Source organism: Canis aureus, chromosome 32 (genome assembly GCF_053574225.1).
Source record: "Canis aureus isolate CA01 chromosome 32, VMU_Caureus_v.1.0, whole genome shotgun sequence".
Taxonomy (NCBI): domain Eukaryota; kingdom Metazoa; phylum Chordata; class Mammalia; order Carnivora; family Canidae; genus Canis; species Canis aureus.
This window is the reverse complement of record NC_135642.1, coordinates 37,343,607-37,363,300: the sequence shown is the minus strand read 5'-3', so window position 1 is coordinate 37,363,300 and position 19,694 is coordinate 37,343,607. Positions and strand designations below refer to the sequence as shown.

Genomic DNA, 19,694 nt, shown 5'->3' with positions numbered 1-19,694 from the left:
CACCAGACAAATTCTGTGGCTAGCATATACAAATCAGAATCTGCCCCAGTGCCAGGAGCCAGCGGTGGCTGAGGCCATGTCTGCTCCAGGCTAGCCAACCGGGGAGAGAGATGGAAAAACTCACTCCATCCCTGAGCTGCCAGGGGCCGAGGCTGCCAGGCCGTTGGTCTAGCCAGTGTCCACACTCCCAAACCCGCCAAGCTCAAGTCTATGCTGATTCCGCAGGGCCAGCTTCTGGGGCCCCGGGGAGCCTCGCAGTCCTTCCCAGATGCCTCTGCAAGCTGCCGTAGGCACTTAGGTGGCAAGGGCCCCCAGGCCAAGAGAACACAGGGCAGCGGGGGCACATCTGGGAAGAAAAGAACTCATCAGAGCTCTTCCGAGAGGGAGAGACAGTATGGAAGGACCTCGAAGTTTTGAGCACTTACAGTGTGGAGAAGACAGACCTCTCCTGGCTTGTGCCCCTGGACCTTGAGACTCTTAACTCAGAACTTTGGCACATCTCCTCCCTCATCTGGACAGCAGGGGCTGTGGCTTCGGCGTTCTGTGGCCCTAATGCCTAACACGCGGCCTGGCCCTGAGTAGGAGCTCGGAGGGCGCTGGCCCTAGAGTCCGTGAATTTTAGCCACATACCTTCTGCATGAGAATGCTGGGTATCTGGAGGAAGAACAGAGTGGAGGGAGGAGGTAGAAAGGGTGCACGCAGCAGAGAAGGCAGCAGAAGCACCCCCCCCTTCAGGTTTCTGGAAGTTGGGTCTGTGTGGTAACGTCTCCGCCCTTGAACTGGCTCTGTCATAGGCTTGCTCGCTCATCTCTTCTCCCAGTAAGAGCCAGACAGGAAAGAGGTGCTGGCAAGTGGAATGTCTGGGAGTCCAGGCATCTCCTGGGTGGACCAGGTCCTGGGTCCGGGAGTTGGAGCCAGAAGGGCTTCGTACCCCTTCCTTCCTATCCCGACTCTGCTCCTCTACACCTTGGCCTTGTGCTTTTTCTTTTCTTTTTTTTTAAGATTTTATTTATTTATTCATGAAGGACACACACAGAGAGGCAGGGACACAGGCAGAGGGAGATGCAGGGTCCCTGTAAGGAGCCTGATGCGGGACATGATCCCAGGGGATCATGACCTGAAAGAAGGCAGATGCTCAACCGCTGAGCCACCCATGTGCCCCCCCACTCCTCCGCCGATGCTTTCTCAACAAGGGAAGAGGGCTGCCCAACAGAGGGCAACTCTGACACCAGGGGTCCAGTAGGGTAACTGGAGTGGACCCCAAACCCCTGTCCCTGCACAGGCTGCCTGAGGTCCCCCTCGCAGGACAGCCAGGTGGCAGGAGCACTGCCTGGGAGTGAGGAGGACCCAGGTTCTGGACCCTCCGGCGTCAAACTTGCTGAGGGACTTTCGGTAAGTCATGGCTCATTTCCTGGGTCTCAGATCCATTATTTGTCAAGAGAGAGATCTGGATTTTTTGACTCAAACATCTTATTCCCTGAGGCCGCTCTTCGGTGACCTCGCCAAGCGAAAGCCTGTTAGTGACGACCTGGACAAGGCAACACTGTCCTCTGTCCCATCACACTTAGCAGGAGCCGGAGGCTCCTATGCGATGAGCGGGGCTCTGCTGGGCCAGCGGCAGGAGAGCAAAGGTTGACGCTCAGCGGGAGGTGCCAGGCGGATCTGATGATGCCACTTGTGAATCTGGAACTGGCGGCCTGGAAGGCGAGTATTCTCTTTGCCCACACTCCTTCTCTTAAGACCTGAGGCGCCGCGGGCATTCCCACAGGTTGCTCAGGGTACTGTTCCTGGGCTGCTGACCCCCTGAGCTGGCCTCGGGACCGCGGAAAGCGCTCAGCTGGCATGTAATGTAACAAGGCACACCTGAGAACAAGGCAGCCCAGTCACTAAAAGCCATCACATTCCTTACCTACGAGCCCCACCTCTGGTCCCCATCTCTGGTCGCATCCAGACAAAAGCCATGAAGTCACCCTGAAGGACCTCAAAGCAGCAAAAGGAGTTTGCAGATGCCTGCAGTCCTGCATTATAGCGGGCAGACTTTTCTTATAGCCTATTGACTTGTACTCTACACACAATTCTAATGCATTTTGTTCTGTTTTCGCAGCTCATGGCAGTTTAGACACATATTCAGAAGCAGAGAAGTGCTGGTAGTCTGGCATATGGCTGAAATGGCATAGAGAGAGAGAGAGAAAACGTGTGGAGAGCGAGCAGAAGGGCTCAAAGAATCAAAGCACCCTGTTCCTGAGAAAGCAGCCTTTGCACCCTCAGCCCTCACTTGCCCTCTGGACGGATACTGGACTGAAACTGGGAGGAGGAGGTGGGGCCTTAACCTCCTGTGGATGTGTACGGTCTGGGCAGCTGCATCCCTTCTTCTCTCTTCCTTCTCCTCCTCGTTACATAAAGAAACTAAGACAGCTTATGAAATTACACACAATAAAGCAAGAGTTTAAAGCGTCACACCCAGGAGTCATGGCATCTGGCTGGAAGGTTCCACTCCAGGAAGAGGCCTGCACTGTTCTTTATCTCCAGTGCTGTTGAGTCCAGGCTTTATGTGGGACTTTAGCAGCTGCACCTCACAAGGAAGGGGGCTGGGGTACGTGCACGAGAGGCAGGGGATGGTAAATAGAAACTGGAGACCCATGTATTCTCAGGAAGTGCTACTGAAAATCTAGCAGCTTGTCATCAGATTTCCTCTTCTCCACTTTCCAGGCCCTCTGAGCTAACAAGAACCTCCATGCAACCCACAATGGACCCTGGCCCAGAGGACCCTAAGGGGGCAGGCAGCTGGGGGTCACCAGAAAGGGGTGACCTTTGCCTTGAGGAGCAGCAAGGACTGGGGTCTCACCCTCTAACCCTGCTCTCCACTACCTGTCACTCCACCTCCCAGTTCCCCCTTCAGGGCTCCCCTTCATATCTGTCTTGTAACTAGACCAACCCTCACTCCAGAACAGAAAGTTCTGTCTCCATCAGAGCCAACTTCCTTGCAGAACTGAGCCAAGGCCCAACAGAAGGGACCCAACACATCAAGGAAACCAATTGCTGCACCTCACAGATGGGAAATCAGAGGATGGAAGTGACTAGTCCAAGGTCACACAACCTATTCCTGGCTGGTTGAGGACCAGAGGCCTGGCCTTCAGACTCCCAGACCACTGTGGTTCTCCTTAGGACTCATGGAGAAGCCTCTTCCAGCCGGCTTTCAGGCAGCGGGAGGGCCCCCAGGCCCTCTCCTGCATTTCTTTTGCTCTTCTAGGCCTCCCCATGATGCACACTGCCAGTCTGTGAAGGCCTGGCAAGGGGAGGGAAGCTAGGGTTAAGGTGGGGATTTTATTTAATCCTCTGAGCTGGCTTAAACTGATGCCACATTGGTTAGGACAGGAAGGACATACAGAAGGGCTTGGTGGGGGATGGGGGCCAAGGGGAGGCCATTAGGGAATAATCACTAGATACCAAGAGGCTAGCCTGTCAATGAATTTAGTAGATGAGTACTGACCCTCGTGGGCTCTCCCCACCCAGGGCCTGAGCCTCCAAGCAGTGACCCCCTCTCATGGGAATAACCCAGTCGCTGGGGTACTCCATAGTGCAGAGCACTGCAAAGATCACAGGCCATGGGTTGAGACAGATCTGAGGGCAAACTCCAGCTCTGCTACTTACTTGCTGCATGACCTTAGGCAAGTCCCTCTACCTCTCGAGCCTCAGCTTCCTCCTCTTTTAAGGGGGACCGAACACACCTTCCTTGCAGGCCTTCTGGGAAGCAAGGCTGCCTGAGCTCATGTGCATAATAAAGAGACACAGGGGAGACATTGAGTCAAACCTCGGTGCTGTTATTACAAATCTCCTAGGCTTTATCTCTCATCCAGGCCCATCCATTACTCTTCTGCCTCGGCCTGCTTGCGTCTTTGACGTTAATAACCTTAACGATAATAATCCTCCCCAGCCAAAGAGCATTTGCATCATTTCAAAACACTGAGCATCCTCCCCACTGTGGGCCACAGCAGCCCTGCCAGTAGTAGTTAAAACTGAGGCAGACCCTCAGCCCCCAGGCACATTCTCCCAAAACGGCTCTAAGTCCCAATTCTGGCATTGAGCCCAAGACCCCGGTCAGACACGTTGTCTGATGGCAGGCAAATCTCCCGGTGGGGGACTGGTAGCCCCTGGCTTATCACGAGGAACCAGAACCACCCCTCCCATCACCTCCATAGCTGACCCTCCATCTGGTCCACTGCTCTGACCACAAGCAAGCTGCCCTCTCCCCACGAGCCTCCAACTCTCCAGTTCCGAGAGCCAGGTGGGCAGCTGTTGGAATCTGGCCTTGGGTGCGTGGACCCCCAAGGACCACGGACCAGGCCGTGAACTCCTTACCCTAACAGAGCCCTCTGAAAAGTGTGGGTTCACCACCTTGGATCTTCTTACTGGTTCTCCAACTGTCTGTCACCATCCCCAGGACCCATGTTCTCATCCTCATATTCCACGAGAGGAAGGGCCCAGCCAAGGTCACCCGCGGGGTTTGGGGTAGAGCTGGGGAGTGAACTCAGGTCTCCTAACGCCGGGCACTTTGCGCAGCTACCTCGGTCTGCTTCCCATAGCAGAGAGTGTTCCCCCAAAGTCTCTCCAATAAACCCGGGCCCCCGTGCCAGAGGCCAAGAACTCTGGCTGCCCGAATGCGCATCTCCCCCTTCCCTGTCACATTCCCTCCCCATATCTCGGAGCAGGTCACCACGGGAGCTGTCCTATCCCTGGTGGCAGCAGCTCCTGGGCCGGGGGAGCGCCTCTCCCGGGGAGCAGCTCCGGAGTGGGGCCGGAGTTGGTGGGGTGGGCGGCGGAGGCCGGCAGGTGCGGCGGCTCCCCGGGGCGACAAGCCCATTCCCCGTCCACTGTGCTGCGGGCGGCGCTCCCCGCGGCGCGCTCCGACGGGGACTCCGCGCAGCTGCCCCACGCCGCTCTCCAGGGGTTAAAAATGCAGCACCCCCAAACAAGGGTTAAAAATGCAGGCGCGGGGCGGGCCGGCGCGGAGGGATGTGGGCCAATCCTCCCCCTTCCCTCCGCAGTCCCGGGGGCGCGAGCGACCCGAGGGCCCGGCTGGGGGGAGCCCAGGAGGCGCGCGCCGCCCCTCCCCGGCCCGGGCCCCCTCCCCGCGCCCACACCCCCGCGCCCCCCGCCGCCCAGCCCGGGGGCCGCAGGCGCCGGCGGGGCCGGGTCCCGGGGGCCGGGGGCCGGGGGCCGGGGGCCGGGTCCCGGGCGCGGCGGGCGGGGAGCGGCGCTTACCTTTGTGACAGTCATGCAGGAAGTCCGGGGCGGTGCGGGGGCGGCGGCGGGAGGCGGCGGGCGCGGCGCGGGCAGCTCTGGGCGCGCTCCCCGTGCCCCGCGCCCTGCGCCCCGCGGGCCGCTCGGCTGAGCCTGGGGGCCGCGCTCCGGGCGGGCAGCGCGCAGGGACCGCTCGTCGGCGCTCGCCCGCCGCTCCGCTGATGTCAGCCCCGAATGTGCATTTATAATAGATGAGCCTCCTTCGCCGCAGGAAGGCGAGGCAGGAAGAAAGGGAGAGGGGGAGAGGGCCCAGGCTGGGGGGCGGGGGGAGGAAGGGGGGCCGGGAACTCGCTACAAAGGAGGAGGCGGAGGGAGGAGGAGGAGGAGGAGGGGGAGGAGGAGGAGGGGGTGGAGGAGGAGGGGGAGGAAGAGGAGGAGGAGGGGGGAGGAGGAGGAGGGGGAGGAAGAGGAGGAGGAGGGGGAGGAGGAAGCGCGCGCCCGCCGGCTGCCCTGCCCCGCGCCCCGGGCTCGCTAGCCCTTCTCCGGGCACCGCAGCTCCGGGAGCCCCGGCCCGGCGCCCAGGCCCGCGGCCTTAACCCCCTCGCGCCCGCGGATGCCACGCGTCCCGGCGAGGCCCTGTCCTGGCACCTGCCGGCTGCGGGCGCGCGCGGCCACCGCGGCGCTCGGGGGCCCGGGGACGCGGCCGAAGTCCCGCGCTGGACGGCCGGGGCGCCGCGTGGGCCGAGGAGCCCGCCGGGCTCCCCCCCTGGAGGTTGGCGACGTCGGTCCGGCCGGAGAGGGGCGTGGCGGCCGCAGGCCCTGCCTCGTCCGACCCGGCGCGGGGTCGCGGGTGGGGGTGGGGGGGCTGCGCCTGCAGTCCCGGAGCCTAACTCCCGCCGCGGGGGGCTGGGCCCGCGGGCTCCGTGGCCAATTCACAGGGAAAGACCCTGAGGCCGCGCGCCCGGCGACTTGGGCAAGCGCACCCAGCCGGGCCGGGCGGTTCTCCTGGCGCCCGCTCCGTCCACGTCGCCTCGCGCTCTCTGCGGAGCCCCTTGGTGCAAAAGCGGCCGATCCGTGCCCTAGGTGTGCACACTGCGCTTGGGTGCAGCCCTGCCTGGAGGAGCATGGGTGTGACCTGTTGGTGCACGACTCCTGACCCGGGTCACATCGTGTGTGTGTGTGTGTGTGTGTGTGTGTACACACACGCGAGCTGCTCCTGGACTGGAGAGGCAACCACCTGAAGGTGACCCCGCAGGTCTCCTCCTTCCCGAGCACCTGAGCAGAACCGGTTTTGGCAGATACTGAACCGCTGAGACTCAGAAGAGGAGGGATTAGTGGAAACCGAGGCTGAGGGATCTTTGGGGAGGGGGGGCACCCCCTCTGCAAGCCCGGAAGTGCTGGCTTCCTGCTCCACCGCGACTGCACAAAGCAGTGAACTAGACCAAGTGGACCAGGTGGTGTGTGGACACCTGCTCTGTGGAAGGTGCTGGAGGAAGAGGGGAGATCAGTTACCTGCCTTCAGGGAGCGCACGGAGTCCCCTGCGCCAAGTAATCAGCATCTGTAGAGCGCTTTGTGGATCCACCTGCTATTTTTATTTTCACTTTTTTCCAGTAATCCCACATGCAAGAGTATGAGGCAGGAATTACCATCTTCATTTTGCTGATGAGTGAACACACTCAGAGAGGGGAGGGGACCTGCCCAAGATCACAGGGTGACAGAGCCAGGACTTTAACAGAAGTCATATATATATAAGATTTATTTATTCATGATAGAGAGAGAGGCAAAGACATAGGTAGAGGGAGGCATAGGAGAAGCAGGCTCCCTGCCAGGAAGCCCGATGTGGGATTCGATCCCAGGACCCTAGGATCAGGCCCTGAGCCCAAGACAGACACTCAACTGCTGAGCCACCCAGGCACTGGAACAGAGGTCTTTTTAAATGGAGCACAGCGCTGTGCCTTGGCTCTGTGGATTCCAGGGTGTACTCATACCTGCTGCCTTTTTTTTTTTTTTTTTAAGATTTTATTTATTTATTCATGAGAGATGGGGAGACAGAGAGAGAGAGAGAGGCAGAGACACAGGCAGAAGGAGAAGCAGGCTCCATGCAGGGAGCCTGACGTGGGACTCGATCCTGGGTCTCCAGGATCAGGCCCTGGGCTGGAGGCAGCGCTAGACCGCTGAGCCACCCGGGCTGCCCAACCTGCTGCCTTATTTGAGCTTCACCCTTGTTCTGGGAGATGGATGGACAGCTAAGCTGCCAGCCCTGCTTCCACACACGAGGAGTTTGGATGGCTTACTGTTTCTCCTGGGGAGCAAATGTCGATGCTGTTCTCCGTCTTTTCCGTACACACTCTTCCCGTTCCCAGGTTGGACCTCATGCCTTTGACCACACCGCTCCCCTGCCTAGAATGCTCTCTTCATGTTTATGCACTAACCCAAACACTCCCCCACCTCTCAGGGGCCCTATCTCCTTGCTGTACCCGTCCCTGACAAGTCCAGACCCCCTGCTCCCTCTGTTGCATTTGGGCCCGGGTGCCTGGTCTTGTCTTCATGAGCTTCTGCTGGCATAGATGGTGAGCTGTCAAGTGTCTCGAGCACAAGGGCATGGTTTCTCTTGCTGTGTACCCCTGGGCAAACAGTAGGTGCTCAGTGAATATTTAATGCCATTAACAATGAATCAAGCAAATAAACCTTGGATGTGCAGCAGCAGAAATTTAAATTAGACTCACAAAAGCATTTCCCCTCAGCGAGCTGTCCTGCATCAGAAGTGGGTCACATTCCCTGTCTGGATTGTCTGGGTAGGTCAGTCTTGGAGACAGGAGGATGGAACTCAAGACCTTTCCGGGGCCCCTCCAGCCCTTCTTGGAAGACGTTAAAGGACAACCCCAAAACACCAATCACCCTTCCCCCATGGCTGTACTTGTCCACTTTTATCTCTCATGGATATTTAAAATCCCAGATTGTTAGCCTCAGCTCGCCAGCATGGCTCTTGGCACCTTCCCCACCATCCGCCGGCATTGTGGGCTCTGGGAATGAGACAAATACTTAATATCAGCTTGAGCCAAATGTAATTAGGAACATCAATCTGCTGCCCACAACCCACGTGACATGCTCCAAAGGCAGACAGAGAACGTTTCTGATCCCTCACGAGCTGGTGGCTCACCCCCCCTTGTCTCATCTCCCCACCAGGACGGAGGTCTGGGAGAGCGTGGACCCTCTCAGAGAACTCTGCATCCCTTTGTCAAGTCAAGGGTTTGGCCCATCGAAGATATTCAGAAATGCGTCTTCCGTGGTGCAGTTGTCTATACCCCAACTCCTCCTGCCCTGGGCTCCAGCAACGTCCTGGGCTCCTGGGCTCATCTTAGTTTGCATTCTCCGCAAAGCAGAGCCTGAGAAAGGAGTTGGGTGCAGGTGGTTTACTTGGAAAGTGATCCCAGCAAGTAGGAGTGGGACAGAGGGGACGGGGGTGAGTAGTGAGTCTGGGAAGGAAGAGATGCCAATATAAGATCAGTATTATGGGGCACCTGGGTGGCTCAGCAGTTGAGCGTCTGTCTTTGGCTCAGGGCGTGATCCCGGGGTTCCGGGATCGAGTCCTGCATTGGGCTCCTTGTGTGGAAGCTGCTTCTCCCTCTGCCTGTGTCTCTACCTCTCTCTCTCTGTGTCTCTCATGAATAAATAAATAAAATCTTAAAAAAAAATCCCAAAACAAAAACAATCTGTGGAGTAGAGTGTACAGTAGCGGCTCTGGTCTCCGCTAGACGCTTTCATGTCTTGGTGCTTTGCTCTATGCTCTCTCCTTGGCCTCGGATGCCTCTACCGCCTCTTTCACTGCATGGCAAACTCCTGTTCACCCTTCAAAGCCCAGCTCAAATGGCCCCTCCTCTATGCAGCTCTCCTGACACCACCTCCACGATGGCCTGATTCGAACTGCCTGATAATTATCCTAACTAAGTAGATTGGACCTGTCTCTTTGGATGGGCTATGACCATGTGTTCTCTCTTTCTCATCACAAGGAGTAGCTGGCACGCAGATGCTGGGTAACTGGTCAGCTGATCCAGTAAGCCGGCACGTTTAGCTTCCGCCTTAGTGACCCCCTGGCTCCAGTCCCAGCACCCTGGAGGGAGGCATCGGTGCTCTCAACTGCAGGCTGTGCCCTGCCTAGTGGGTTCATGCGCCCCGGCACCATGCTGGGTGCCACCTGCCCACAGACGTGGGGACACATCCGAGACCAGGCATGAGCGCTACCCAGTATCAGGGTATCAGGGGAGATGGCCAAAGCCATGGAGCCCCAGAGGAGGGAGGCCTGGCTGCCCCATTCATGCCATCCCAGGACACACGCACGCCTGCCCTGGGTACTGAGTCCACGGGGCCTGCAGGCCTCACTGCCCGTCAGTCCTTCCCCTCCTCTCTGCCTCCACTATTATTGCCCTAACACAGCCTTCTGCTTCGCTTGGGCCGCTTCCACCTGGTCCTCCCACCTCCTGTCTTATGCCCACCAATCCTTTCTCTACCCAGCAGCCCATGCCCTCCTGAACAAACACACACAGATCTGCCTCCCTGAAACTTATCAGGGGCTCCCCGGGGCCATCAGGATGAAGCCCGAACAGGATTCCCCAAGACCTGCTCCAGCCCCTTTAATCTTCAGGCTTCCTGTCTCATCATACTCTTGCCCATCTCTCCTTCTCAGTACTTATCAGAGTCTTCCTCATGCTCTCCTTAGATGTTGCCTCCCCCAGGAAGCCTTCCTGGACTATGTATGAGTAGGACGGTAGCCGCCCAGCCTCAGTGCTACTTTCCATACTCCCTGAGTTACCTTCTGTGCTTGTGCATTGTTTTGTCGCTTCCTGTTGGTGTGTTTGGCACGTGCAGTAGGACACGCTTGAGGACAGGAGCTGCTCCTTGCTTCGGTGATTCCAGCACACAGCAACTCCAGCACCCTGCTTCATCCCCTTCCCTCTGTACAATTCTCATGGGTTCAATTTCTCCCTTCCTGTCTTTTTTTCCCTGTTGCCCCAATCTCTCTCCCCGGCTACATGCCTCAGTTCCCAGGTGCTCTCCACCCCGTGTCTCTACTGCCCCCGCCCTCCTGGCTTCCAATCTGCATGACTGTGTCCTCTCCACACTTCTTCACCGACACACACCCCTCATGCCTGCATTTCCCACTCTGCCCTCCACCTCCTCAGGCCCTCCACTGCTCTTCATGCCCGGGTGGGGGCTCTCCTCTCTCCTCCCCGCCGCTGGACGTTCATGCCCTGTCTCTGTCTCCCCTCTCTCCTCCAGCTCCACTCTCTTGCCCTCTCATCTCTGTTTTTATCTCCATGTCCCTGTCTGTCTTGCTCTTTCTCTCACCCACTCTCTCTCCTTGTCCCTCACCCTTTTTCTCCATGGCCCCTATAGAACACACATAATGCTGATTTGGGGAGGGAGGGGTGCTGTTCTGGGGTGTCATCCTTCACCCCATATCGGAGGGGTGGTGGTCGGTGAGCCTCCTGAAAGCAGACACATCTGCGTCCTTGGCTGGGGACGCCATCAGCTGGGCTACAGGCTGTTCATCCGTGACCCACTCTGTGCCTCTGTGAGCTCGTGTGTGTGAGTATGGGCGTGTGTGTCCATATGCATGTCGTGTATATGTGGGATGTACGGAAACGGATGAAGGAGGAGGAGCTGCATAACGGTGCACAGTGAGGGAAGCCGGGGTCAGCTCCCCCTAGCCCTGTCTGCTGCCGCAGCTCTCCCTCAGGCCCTGGTGGCCAACAGACACATTCAGCCACAGGCGGGGAGGATGGCTTGCCCTGCAGGGCTCCCTCTCAGGCATTGCACATGCAGCCCAGAGACAGATGTGCTCCAGAAACAGCGCAGTGCTTGGGTGCTGTGCTCGAAAGCTGCAGTGCCTGGGCTCAAATTCTGCACCACCCACCACCCCCCTACCGCCTCCACTATCTGTGTGATCAGGACACTAGTTTGACCTCCTCGTACCCCATCTCCTCCTCTCCAATGTGGAGGTAATGACGTTGGCCCAGAGAGCTGGCACAGGATCTCAGTGAGAGAGCACTGGGGGCTGTGTATCTGCCCGAGCAGCCTGTGGATTAGGACTCCTCCAGGGCACCGGGAAGGGAATCAGGAGATGGGAGTTCTAGCTCAAGCTTTGCCACCCATGATCCTGTGGTTTATCAAAGCACCATAGCCTCGCCAGGCACGGCGTACTCCTTTGTGGAATGAGATAACAGAACCCATCTACTCTAGAACTATCCATTGGCAAACATTTATCAAAGATGAAAAATAGGGTGCTTGGGGGACTCAGTGGGTTGGGGGTCTGCCTTCGGCTCAGGTCATGATCCTGGGGTCCTGGGATGGAGCCGAGCGTGGGGCTCTCTGCTCAGCGGGGAGCCTGCCTCTCCCTCTCCTCCCTGCTCGTGCTCTCTCTTGCTATCTCTGTTACTCTCTCTGTCTCTCTCTCTCTAAATAAATAGAATCTTAAAAAAGAAAAAATGAAAAATGTTCAAAAGAGAAAAGAAAGGGGAAGAAAAGCCCGCCGTGCCGCCAACCACCAACAGAGGGTGTGAGCAGTCGCTGGTACAGAGCCACCTGGGACGCGGAACCAGGTTCCCAGCCTTGAGCTCCTTTTGCATCTCAACTTTGGTAACACCTTACATCGGTGGTTCTCGAAGCCTGGGTCCCAGAGCAGCAGCAGCTTCACCTGGGAGCTGTTCTAAACATAGGTTCTTGGGCCTCATACCAGGCTTACTGACACAGAGATTCTGGAGGTAGGTCCAGGGTGTGTTTAAATAAGTCCTCCTGGGATTCCGAGAAGCACCGGTTTTCTGCAGAGTCCGGTGGGCACCCAGTGGACCAGCTGATGGGAAGGTGCTTTACAAACCACGCAGAACCAGTAGGAAGGGGCTGTTTTACCTCCCATCCCTCAGGCAGTGGTGCTGCATTTTAACCTGGGCTTCAAATTCATAGCTGGAAGCTTTTAAGATCTTTCCACTGAAGACATGGAGATTACAGGCTTGATAGGGAGCAGGAAGGGGTGAGGTGAGTCAGCCTGCTGCAGCTCCAGAGAGGGGGCCATGGCTCTGGATTTTTGTGCTTTAGCTTGAAATAACATGTGCAGACTCAGTGGCCCCGGGTACTGCCCAGAGTTAGCCCCCCTTAGCTCCCATAGGCTGATCCTGAAGATGCCCCCAGGAGTAGGAATGGCAAGTATCCTGATTGCCTCATGGGAGAGGAGCTTCTCAAGTTGGAAGGCAGGTGTGAGGCCTCAGAGACTTGGTCTTAGAGATACACTCACAGCCGGGCTGCCCTTCCCAGATGCCCTTCAGCCAGCCCAGTCCCTGACAGTGGCCCTCCTCCCCCCAGGTCCTGCTCCCTCTGCCCCTTGGTGCCTGGTTCCCCCTTTGGCACCCAAGGAATGCGCCATGCATTCTCCTCCCGGCTGGCTCAGCATAAAGCCCTTCCATTCCAAGGATACCCAGTCACCTGGTACCCCTGACACCCAGTCACCACCCAGAAGTTTCCTCCAATGTCTTACAATTTCATGATTAAGACCCTCAATAGCCCCTGACTCATTCTATGGGGCCAGAATTGCCCTGACACCAAATCCAGATAATGACATCACAAAAAAAGAAGATATAGAGCAATATCCCTGCTGAATATAGATGGTCTAAGGTCTAAGTAACTGGTGTGTTACCTGTCAGCACTTTACCTGCACAGTCTGCTTTGACCCTACCAACAACCCCATGGAGCGGCATTCCTTTTTCAGGTGGGAGGGCAGGTGACTTGAATGCACAGCCGCAGAGCTACTGAGAGGCAGAACTGGGATACAGACTCATTTGCAACTCTAAGCAAGACAGCCCTTCCTGCAGCACCACCTGGCCGTCCACAGAGGGAAAGAGAAACAGCCCACCCAGCAGGTCTGCCCTTTGCACAGGATCGCCTCTGCACGGATGCTCACTCAGGTGACTCACCAAAGTAGTTTCTCCCTGCAGGTGAGACTCTCCCCTCTGCAGCCTGCTGGGAAGGGCACAGAGCCCACTAGAAAACGACTCCTTAGCCAAAGAACACGCAGCAGCCTACGCGCCGTGAGAGCTATGTGCACAGGGAGAAGGTGGAGTGGGAGGACAATCTGTCACTGCCGGGGCGAAGCCTTTACCTCTCTGCACCTCAGTCCCCCCACCTGCAAAATGGGGGCAAATTTCCCAAACACTGATGACAGCAAATGCTGGTCAGGATGTGGCGCGACAGGGCATCTCGTTCATTGCTGGTGGGAACACAAGGTGGCACAGCCACTTTGGAAGGCAGTTTGGCAGTGTCTTACAAAACTAAACATACTCGTGCCATACAATCCAGCCACTGTGCTCCTTGGCATTTACCCAAAGGGGTTGAAAGCTTGCGTCTATACAAGACCTGTGTGTGGTGTTTACAGCAGTAAACAGCCTTATTCATCATTGCCCAAACTTGGAAGCAACCGTGACGTCATTCAGCAGGTGAACGGATAAACAATGGAATAGTGCTCGGCACTAAAAGGACATGAGCCTTGAAGCCATGAAAAGTCATGGAGGAAACTTTGCATATTACGAAGTGAAAGAAGCCACTCTGCAAAGGCCACATACAGTATGATTCCAACCACAGGACATTCTGGAAAAGGCAAAACTGTGGAGATGGTAACAAGATCAGAGGTTGCCAGGGGTTAAGGGGGAGAAGGGATGCCTTAATAGGCAGACAGAGGATTTCAGAGCAGTGAAACCATCCTGTATGGTCCTGTAACGGCGGACACACAACATCGCACATTTGTCAAAACCCACACCAAGCAGGAACCTTAAACGTAAACTATGGACTTTGGGTGACAACCATGTGTCAATGCAGGTTCGTGGATGGTAACAAATGTCCCACTCTGGTGCATGCAGGATGCTGATAGAGACAGAGGCTCTGTCTATAGAAGGGGTGAGGGGTGTGCGGGAATTCTGTATTTTCTGCTCTGTTTCGCTGTGAACCTAAAGCTGCCCTAAAGAATAAAAATCTATCTTAAAAACCAGAAGCAAAATGACCCAGGTCTGAGACTAGGATAAACACGCTTGTGACCATGGAGATCGTTTGTAGACAGCAAGTTGGTTTATTGGTATGAGGGATCAGTGATATTATGTTATTAAATCCCAGCTGCACCAGAAATCGGCGGTGGAGTTCAGGTCGGTCATTTTGACTTTTTGGGTCCCAATATCCTTCATTATGAATCAAGGAAAAGAATACTTGTTCTTTTGTTCCCATCCCCATGACAACCCCTCAGAGAGTGAGTAGTGATAATGATGATAATAGGCACCATTTATGTCTAGGCACTGTGTTAAGCACTCTGTACACACGATTTCATTTAATTCTTACTCCCATCCTGACTTTATAGATGAGAAACAAAAGCATGGGCTTGGCAGAGGAGGGGTAGCAGCAGGTGGAGTAGGGAACAGGCAACTTGCCCTGGGTCGCCCAGCCAGTCAGTGGCAAAGAGGTTTCTAGAAGGCCTAATGCTTGTATTCAACCTCCTGTTTTATCCCCATGCTTTTCAGGCTGACCAAGCCCCAGGGGTTGGTCCCAATGCCTGATCACTGAGGACTGGTTTCATAATAACAAGTGATGATCATAGCCAACATTTCTGCAGGACTTAGTGTGAGCCCAGACCAACCTCAGGCACATGACACACACCGTTTCATTTATTTCTTACAATAACTCTGTGGAATAGGTAGTTTTAATGCCTACTTTAAGAAGAGAAATTTGAAGCTTAGACGTCAAAGAGCAGAAAATGTCAGACCCAAGAAGGAGTGTGGGGAGCAGCTGGTCCGAGTTTTTTATTGCACATTTTGCACTGACCCCCTCGGGTCCCTGAGCTGCGGTGAGGTCAGTTGAGTCAGGCATGAGTGAGCAAGTGTGTGTGTGTGTGTGTGTGTGTGTGTGTGTGTGCTGTTGCTGTAATCCTTCCTTTTGGGACCCACCAAATCAATAGCCAAGAGAGGCCAAACCTGGGCCTCCAAAGCCTTGGCTCCTGCCGCATTCCCCCCAGGAGCACCTGGCGGTACAAGCCCATTTGCCCTTTTGACTTCTGACCCCATATTTCAGGCCAGCAGAGGAAAGCTTTAAACACGGAGGAGGCCCTTGGAGCAGGGATGGGTCACCATGCAGGGAGGGGGCAGGTAGTAGCCCGGGGGAAAGTAAAGCATCTATGGCTGGAAACAAGTCCCTGTAGAGTGTGCTGACTCCCCACAGGTGTGCGCCCCAAGGCTGGAGGGGAGGGGCTGGTGTCCCTGTAGGGCCCTCCTGTATCCACGGGATAGAGACAGGATTTTAAGTAGGAGCCCACCAGAGAGGATGTTTTGTGTGGCCATCAGGAGCATAAGACTTTAGAATCAGCCCGATCTGAGTCCCAATCCCCTCTCTGCTACTTGCTGGCTGTATGACCTTGGTTGAATTCCTTAGCCTCTGTGGGCCCTAGTTTCTTATGCTATCAGCTAGGGATAATGAATGATCGCAGCCACCTACTGGGGCAAAGTCTGTATCTGGCCTGGGATGGGGCCTGGAAGGTGTAAGGACTCAGAACATATTAGCTACTTATCAGCAGTCTATTGGGATTCCTAGTAATATCTGCTTTGCCATGAAGGTAAAATGAGTTACATATATGAAAAGTGCATAGGAGGGATCCTGGCCCAAAGAAGGCACTGACTATTTTTAATATTAATACCCTCTTGGGGCACCTAGGTGGCTCAGTGATTGAGCATCTGCTTTTAGTTCAGGTTGTAATCCCAGGGTCCTGCGACGGAGTCCCACATCGGGCTCCTGCAGGGAGCCTGCTTCTCCCTCTGCCTGTGTCTCTGCCTCTTTTTCTGTGTCTCTCATGAATAAATAAGTAAAATCTTAAAAACAAACAAAAAAAACCACCCTTTTTCCTTCTCCCCCTTCTCATGTGTTCAGGGAACCTAGGGCAGGGGAATGGGGCTGCTTGACTTTAGGGTGCAAAGTACAAAGCTAGCAGTAGGTTCAGCTGCCTCCCTATAGTGGTGGAGTAAAGATGGGGCTGCAGGAATTCGTTAGCACCAATTAACACCGTGAGGCTCCCTTCTGCTCTCACCCTGGTCTGCCTCCCTGCTGGCTCGGGGCCTAGAAGCACATGGCAGACAAAGCAGCCAGGCCTGGGGCGGGGCGAGAGGCATGCTGTGGAAACACCATCTAAGACTGGGCACCTCAGCAGGTATTATTCCAGGTTCCAGAAAGGGGTGAAGTGGGCATAGAGTATCAGGTAGGCCTGGTCTCAAGGTCATAGGCAACTGCTCTCCCAGGCAGTGACCCTTTCTAGAGCATCTGGCTCCTAGAGTGAGGGTCATTCATTCCGCTGTACAAGGAACTTACTAGTAGCTATAATCCTGCAATGAAAGAAATAATCAGGGGCACCTGAGTGGCTCAGTGGTTGAGCATCTGCCTTTGGCTCAGGTTGTGATCCTAGGGTCCTGGGATCGAGTCTGCATTGGGTTCCTCATGGGGAGCCTGCTTCTCTCTCTGCCGGTATCTCTGCCTTTCTCTGGGTCTTTCATGAATAAATAAATAAAAATTCTTAAAAAATAAGATAAAAAAAATAAGATAAAAATAAGATAATAAAATAAAAAAAGACAGGAGTAATAAAAATTGCTGGAAGAGATGCAGACAATGAGAATGTTTTTAAAAGATATATATATATATATATATATACACACACATGCCAATAAAAAATTTACAAGTACAAAAAAGGAAAATAGCGATGATTAATACTTTTTAGTTACATTAATATATATTTGAAAACACACAAAAAACTTGTATCTCTATAGTAGCCTGTTGAGGTAGCAAATAATCACATTACAGCATCTGCAAATATGGAAATGTATCCGAATTAATCTTCCCAAATCACATTCAGTTCATGACACTGCAGCCAGAGTTGCCCATCCATGTTTGCTCATAATTCATGAAATAACAATGATTAATTTTAACCTCGGAAAACTTTCTTCCACATGGAGCAACAGATATATAAGTAGGAGAAGTCTTAAATATAAGGATAAATTTGGTCGAGATTATTACACAACAAAATCTAGAAATTACAATGCATTTATTTCTTTGTTTCTTTAGTATTGATTACAGTGGTTTTCAAATGTTTCCATAGTCAAAAACTTCCAGTAAAAGATCTTTTCCAGAAAACTTTCACTCCACTTGGTAAAACCTCAAGTTTTTTTTTTTTCTCCAAAAAATCAGAGAAAATAGCTGAAAGAGGTTATTGACATGATCTTGACCCATTGCTTTAGAGAGATGACAGTCGACCAGTTCATGTTCTGTTTCTTCATTTTTACAATGACCCTGTACTGTAGTCACTGATGATTTTGAATCTATGAAGACACAAAGGATGCCCAAAGCTTGAAAGAATTCACTGTAATTGAAGTGTTCTCCAAACAATGCTGTGTAGAAGCTTAGTTTAGGTGTGATGAAGCCCTCTGTATGATTGGCAGTCCTCTAAATTGACTCATGTTGAAAACACTGTTTATTAAATAGTAAGTAAAAGCTGACTTATAATACCCCCTTGCCCAGTCCACACACACACACACACACACACACACACACACACAACAATAAATACAGTAGTTATGTAGAACTTAACCCCTCCAATGTTCTCAAAGGATATTGTAACATCTTCCTCTGGGTTTGGTATGATGGTAATGCTGGCCTCCAAGAATGAGTGAGAAGGAGTCCTTCCTCTTCTTTTTTTTGGAAGAGTTTAGGAAAGATGGGAGTCAATTCTTCTTTAAATGATTGGTGGAATTCACCAGGGAGGCCTTCCAGTTCTGGGCTTGGCTCTGTTGGGAGATTTTTCATTACAGATTCAATCTCTTTACTTCTTACAGTTCTGTCCAGATTTTCATTTTCTGCTGGAGTCAAGTTTGGTAGTTTGTGTCTTTCTAAGAATTTGTGCATTTTATCCGGGTCCTCCAGTTTTTTGGCTTTCAGTTGGTTGGTTGTACTCTCGTAACCTTTTAAAATTTCTGTAGAGTTGGTAGTAATGCCTCCAGTATCATTTCCGACCTTAGTTGCTTGAGGTTTACCTCTTTCCTTAATGTTATGTCAATTTTGTAAACTTCCCGAAGAAACAACTTTTGGTTTCATCAGCTTTCTCTGCTTTTCTAATGTCTATTTGGTTTTATCTCTGCTCTAGTCATTATTAAGTCCTCCCTTCTGCTTGCTTTGGGTTCAGATTGCTCTTTTTATTAATTTATTTAAGATTTTATTTTTTATTATTTTTTGATTTTTTGAACGATTTTATTATATTTATTCAGTCATGAGAGACACACAGAGAGAGGCAGAGACATGGGCAGAGGAAGAAGCAGGCTTCCTGCAGGGAGCCCAATAGGGCACTCCATCCCAGGACCTCGGGATCATGACCTGAACCAAAAGTAGACGCTCAACCACTGAGCCACCCAGGTGTCCCTAAAGATTTTATTTTTAATTAAGCTCTAGGCCCAATGTGGGGAACTAACAACCCCAAGATGAAAAGTCTCATGCTCCACCGACTGAGCCAGCCAGGTGCCTCTCTTCTCTCTGGTTTCTTAAGGTGTAAAGTTATGGTACTAATTTGAGAACTTTCTCCTTTTATAATGTAGGCATTTACCACTACAAATTTCCCTCCCGGCACTGCTTTCTCTGAATCCTAGAAGTTCTGGTATGTTGTGTTTTTGTTTGTATTGTATAAAAGTGTTTTCTAACTTCCTCATTTCCCTTGTGATTTCTTCTTTTACCCACTGGTTACTTAAGACTGTGCTGTTTGATTTCACATATTTGTGAATTTTCCAGTTTTCCTTCTTTGTTGGTTTCTAGTTTCGTCCCACTGGAAACTAGAGAAGATAGTGGTTGGAGAAGATAGTTTGGATGAGGTACATTTCCAAGATTCACTGAGAATTGTTTTATGACCTAACATATGATCTATCCTGGAGAACCTTCCATGTGCACTGGGGAAGAATATGTATTCTGCTGTTGTTGGGTGGAATATTTTGTATATGCCTTTCAGGTCTATGGTTTATAACTCTGTTCAAGTCCTTTATTTCCTTGTTGATCTTTCTCATAGTTGTCCTATGCATTATTGAAAGTGGAGTATTAAAGCCTTTTATTATAATTGCAGAACTGTGTACTTCTCTTTTCAATTCTGTCAATGGTTGCTTCATGTATTTCAGGACTCTGTTGCTAAGTGCACATTTGTTTATGTCCTTATATCTTCTTGTTGGATGGACCCTTTTATGAATATATAATATTCTTGTCTCTGGTAACAATTTTTTATTTTAAATCTCTTTTGCCTGGTATTAGTATGTATGGCCACTCTGCCTTATTTTGGTCTATCTTTGCATAGGATATCTTTTTCCATCCTTTCATTCCAACCTATTTGTGTCTTTGGGGGGCTTCCAGTATAGGG

The 19,694-nt window shown here is 52.9% G+C and overlaps 1 protein-coding gene across 1 annotated transcript in view; it reads right to left on the bottom strand.

Moving 5' to 3' along the window:
* The window catches only part of CORO2B (coronin 2B), a 134,446-nt gene extending 129,038 nt beyond the window's left edge, over positions 1-5,408 (bottom strand). Inside the window, exon 1 of the mRNA XM_077881649.1 lies at positions 5,263-5,408. Within this exon, the coding sequence (XP_077737775.1) occupies positions 5,263-5,277 (15 nt within the window). The 5' untranslated portion in view covers positions 5,278-5,408. The remainder of the gene's footprint in view (positions 1-5,262) is intronic.
* Between the last annotated feature and the right edge of the window lie 14,286 nt (positions 5,409-19,694).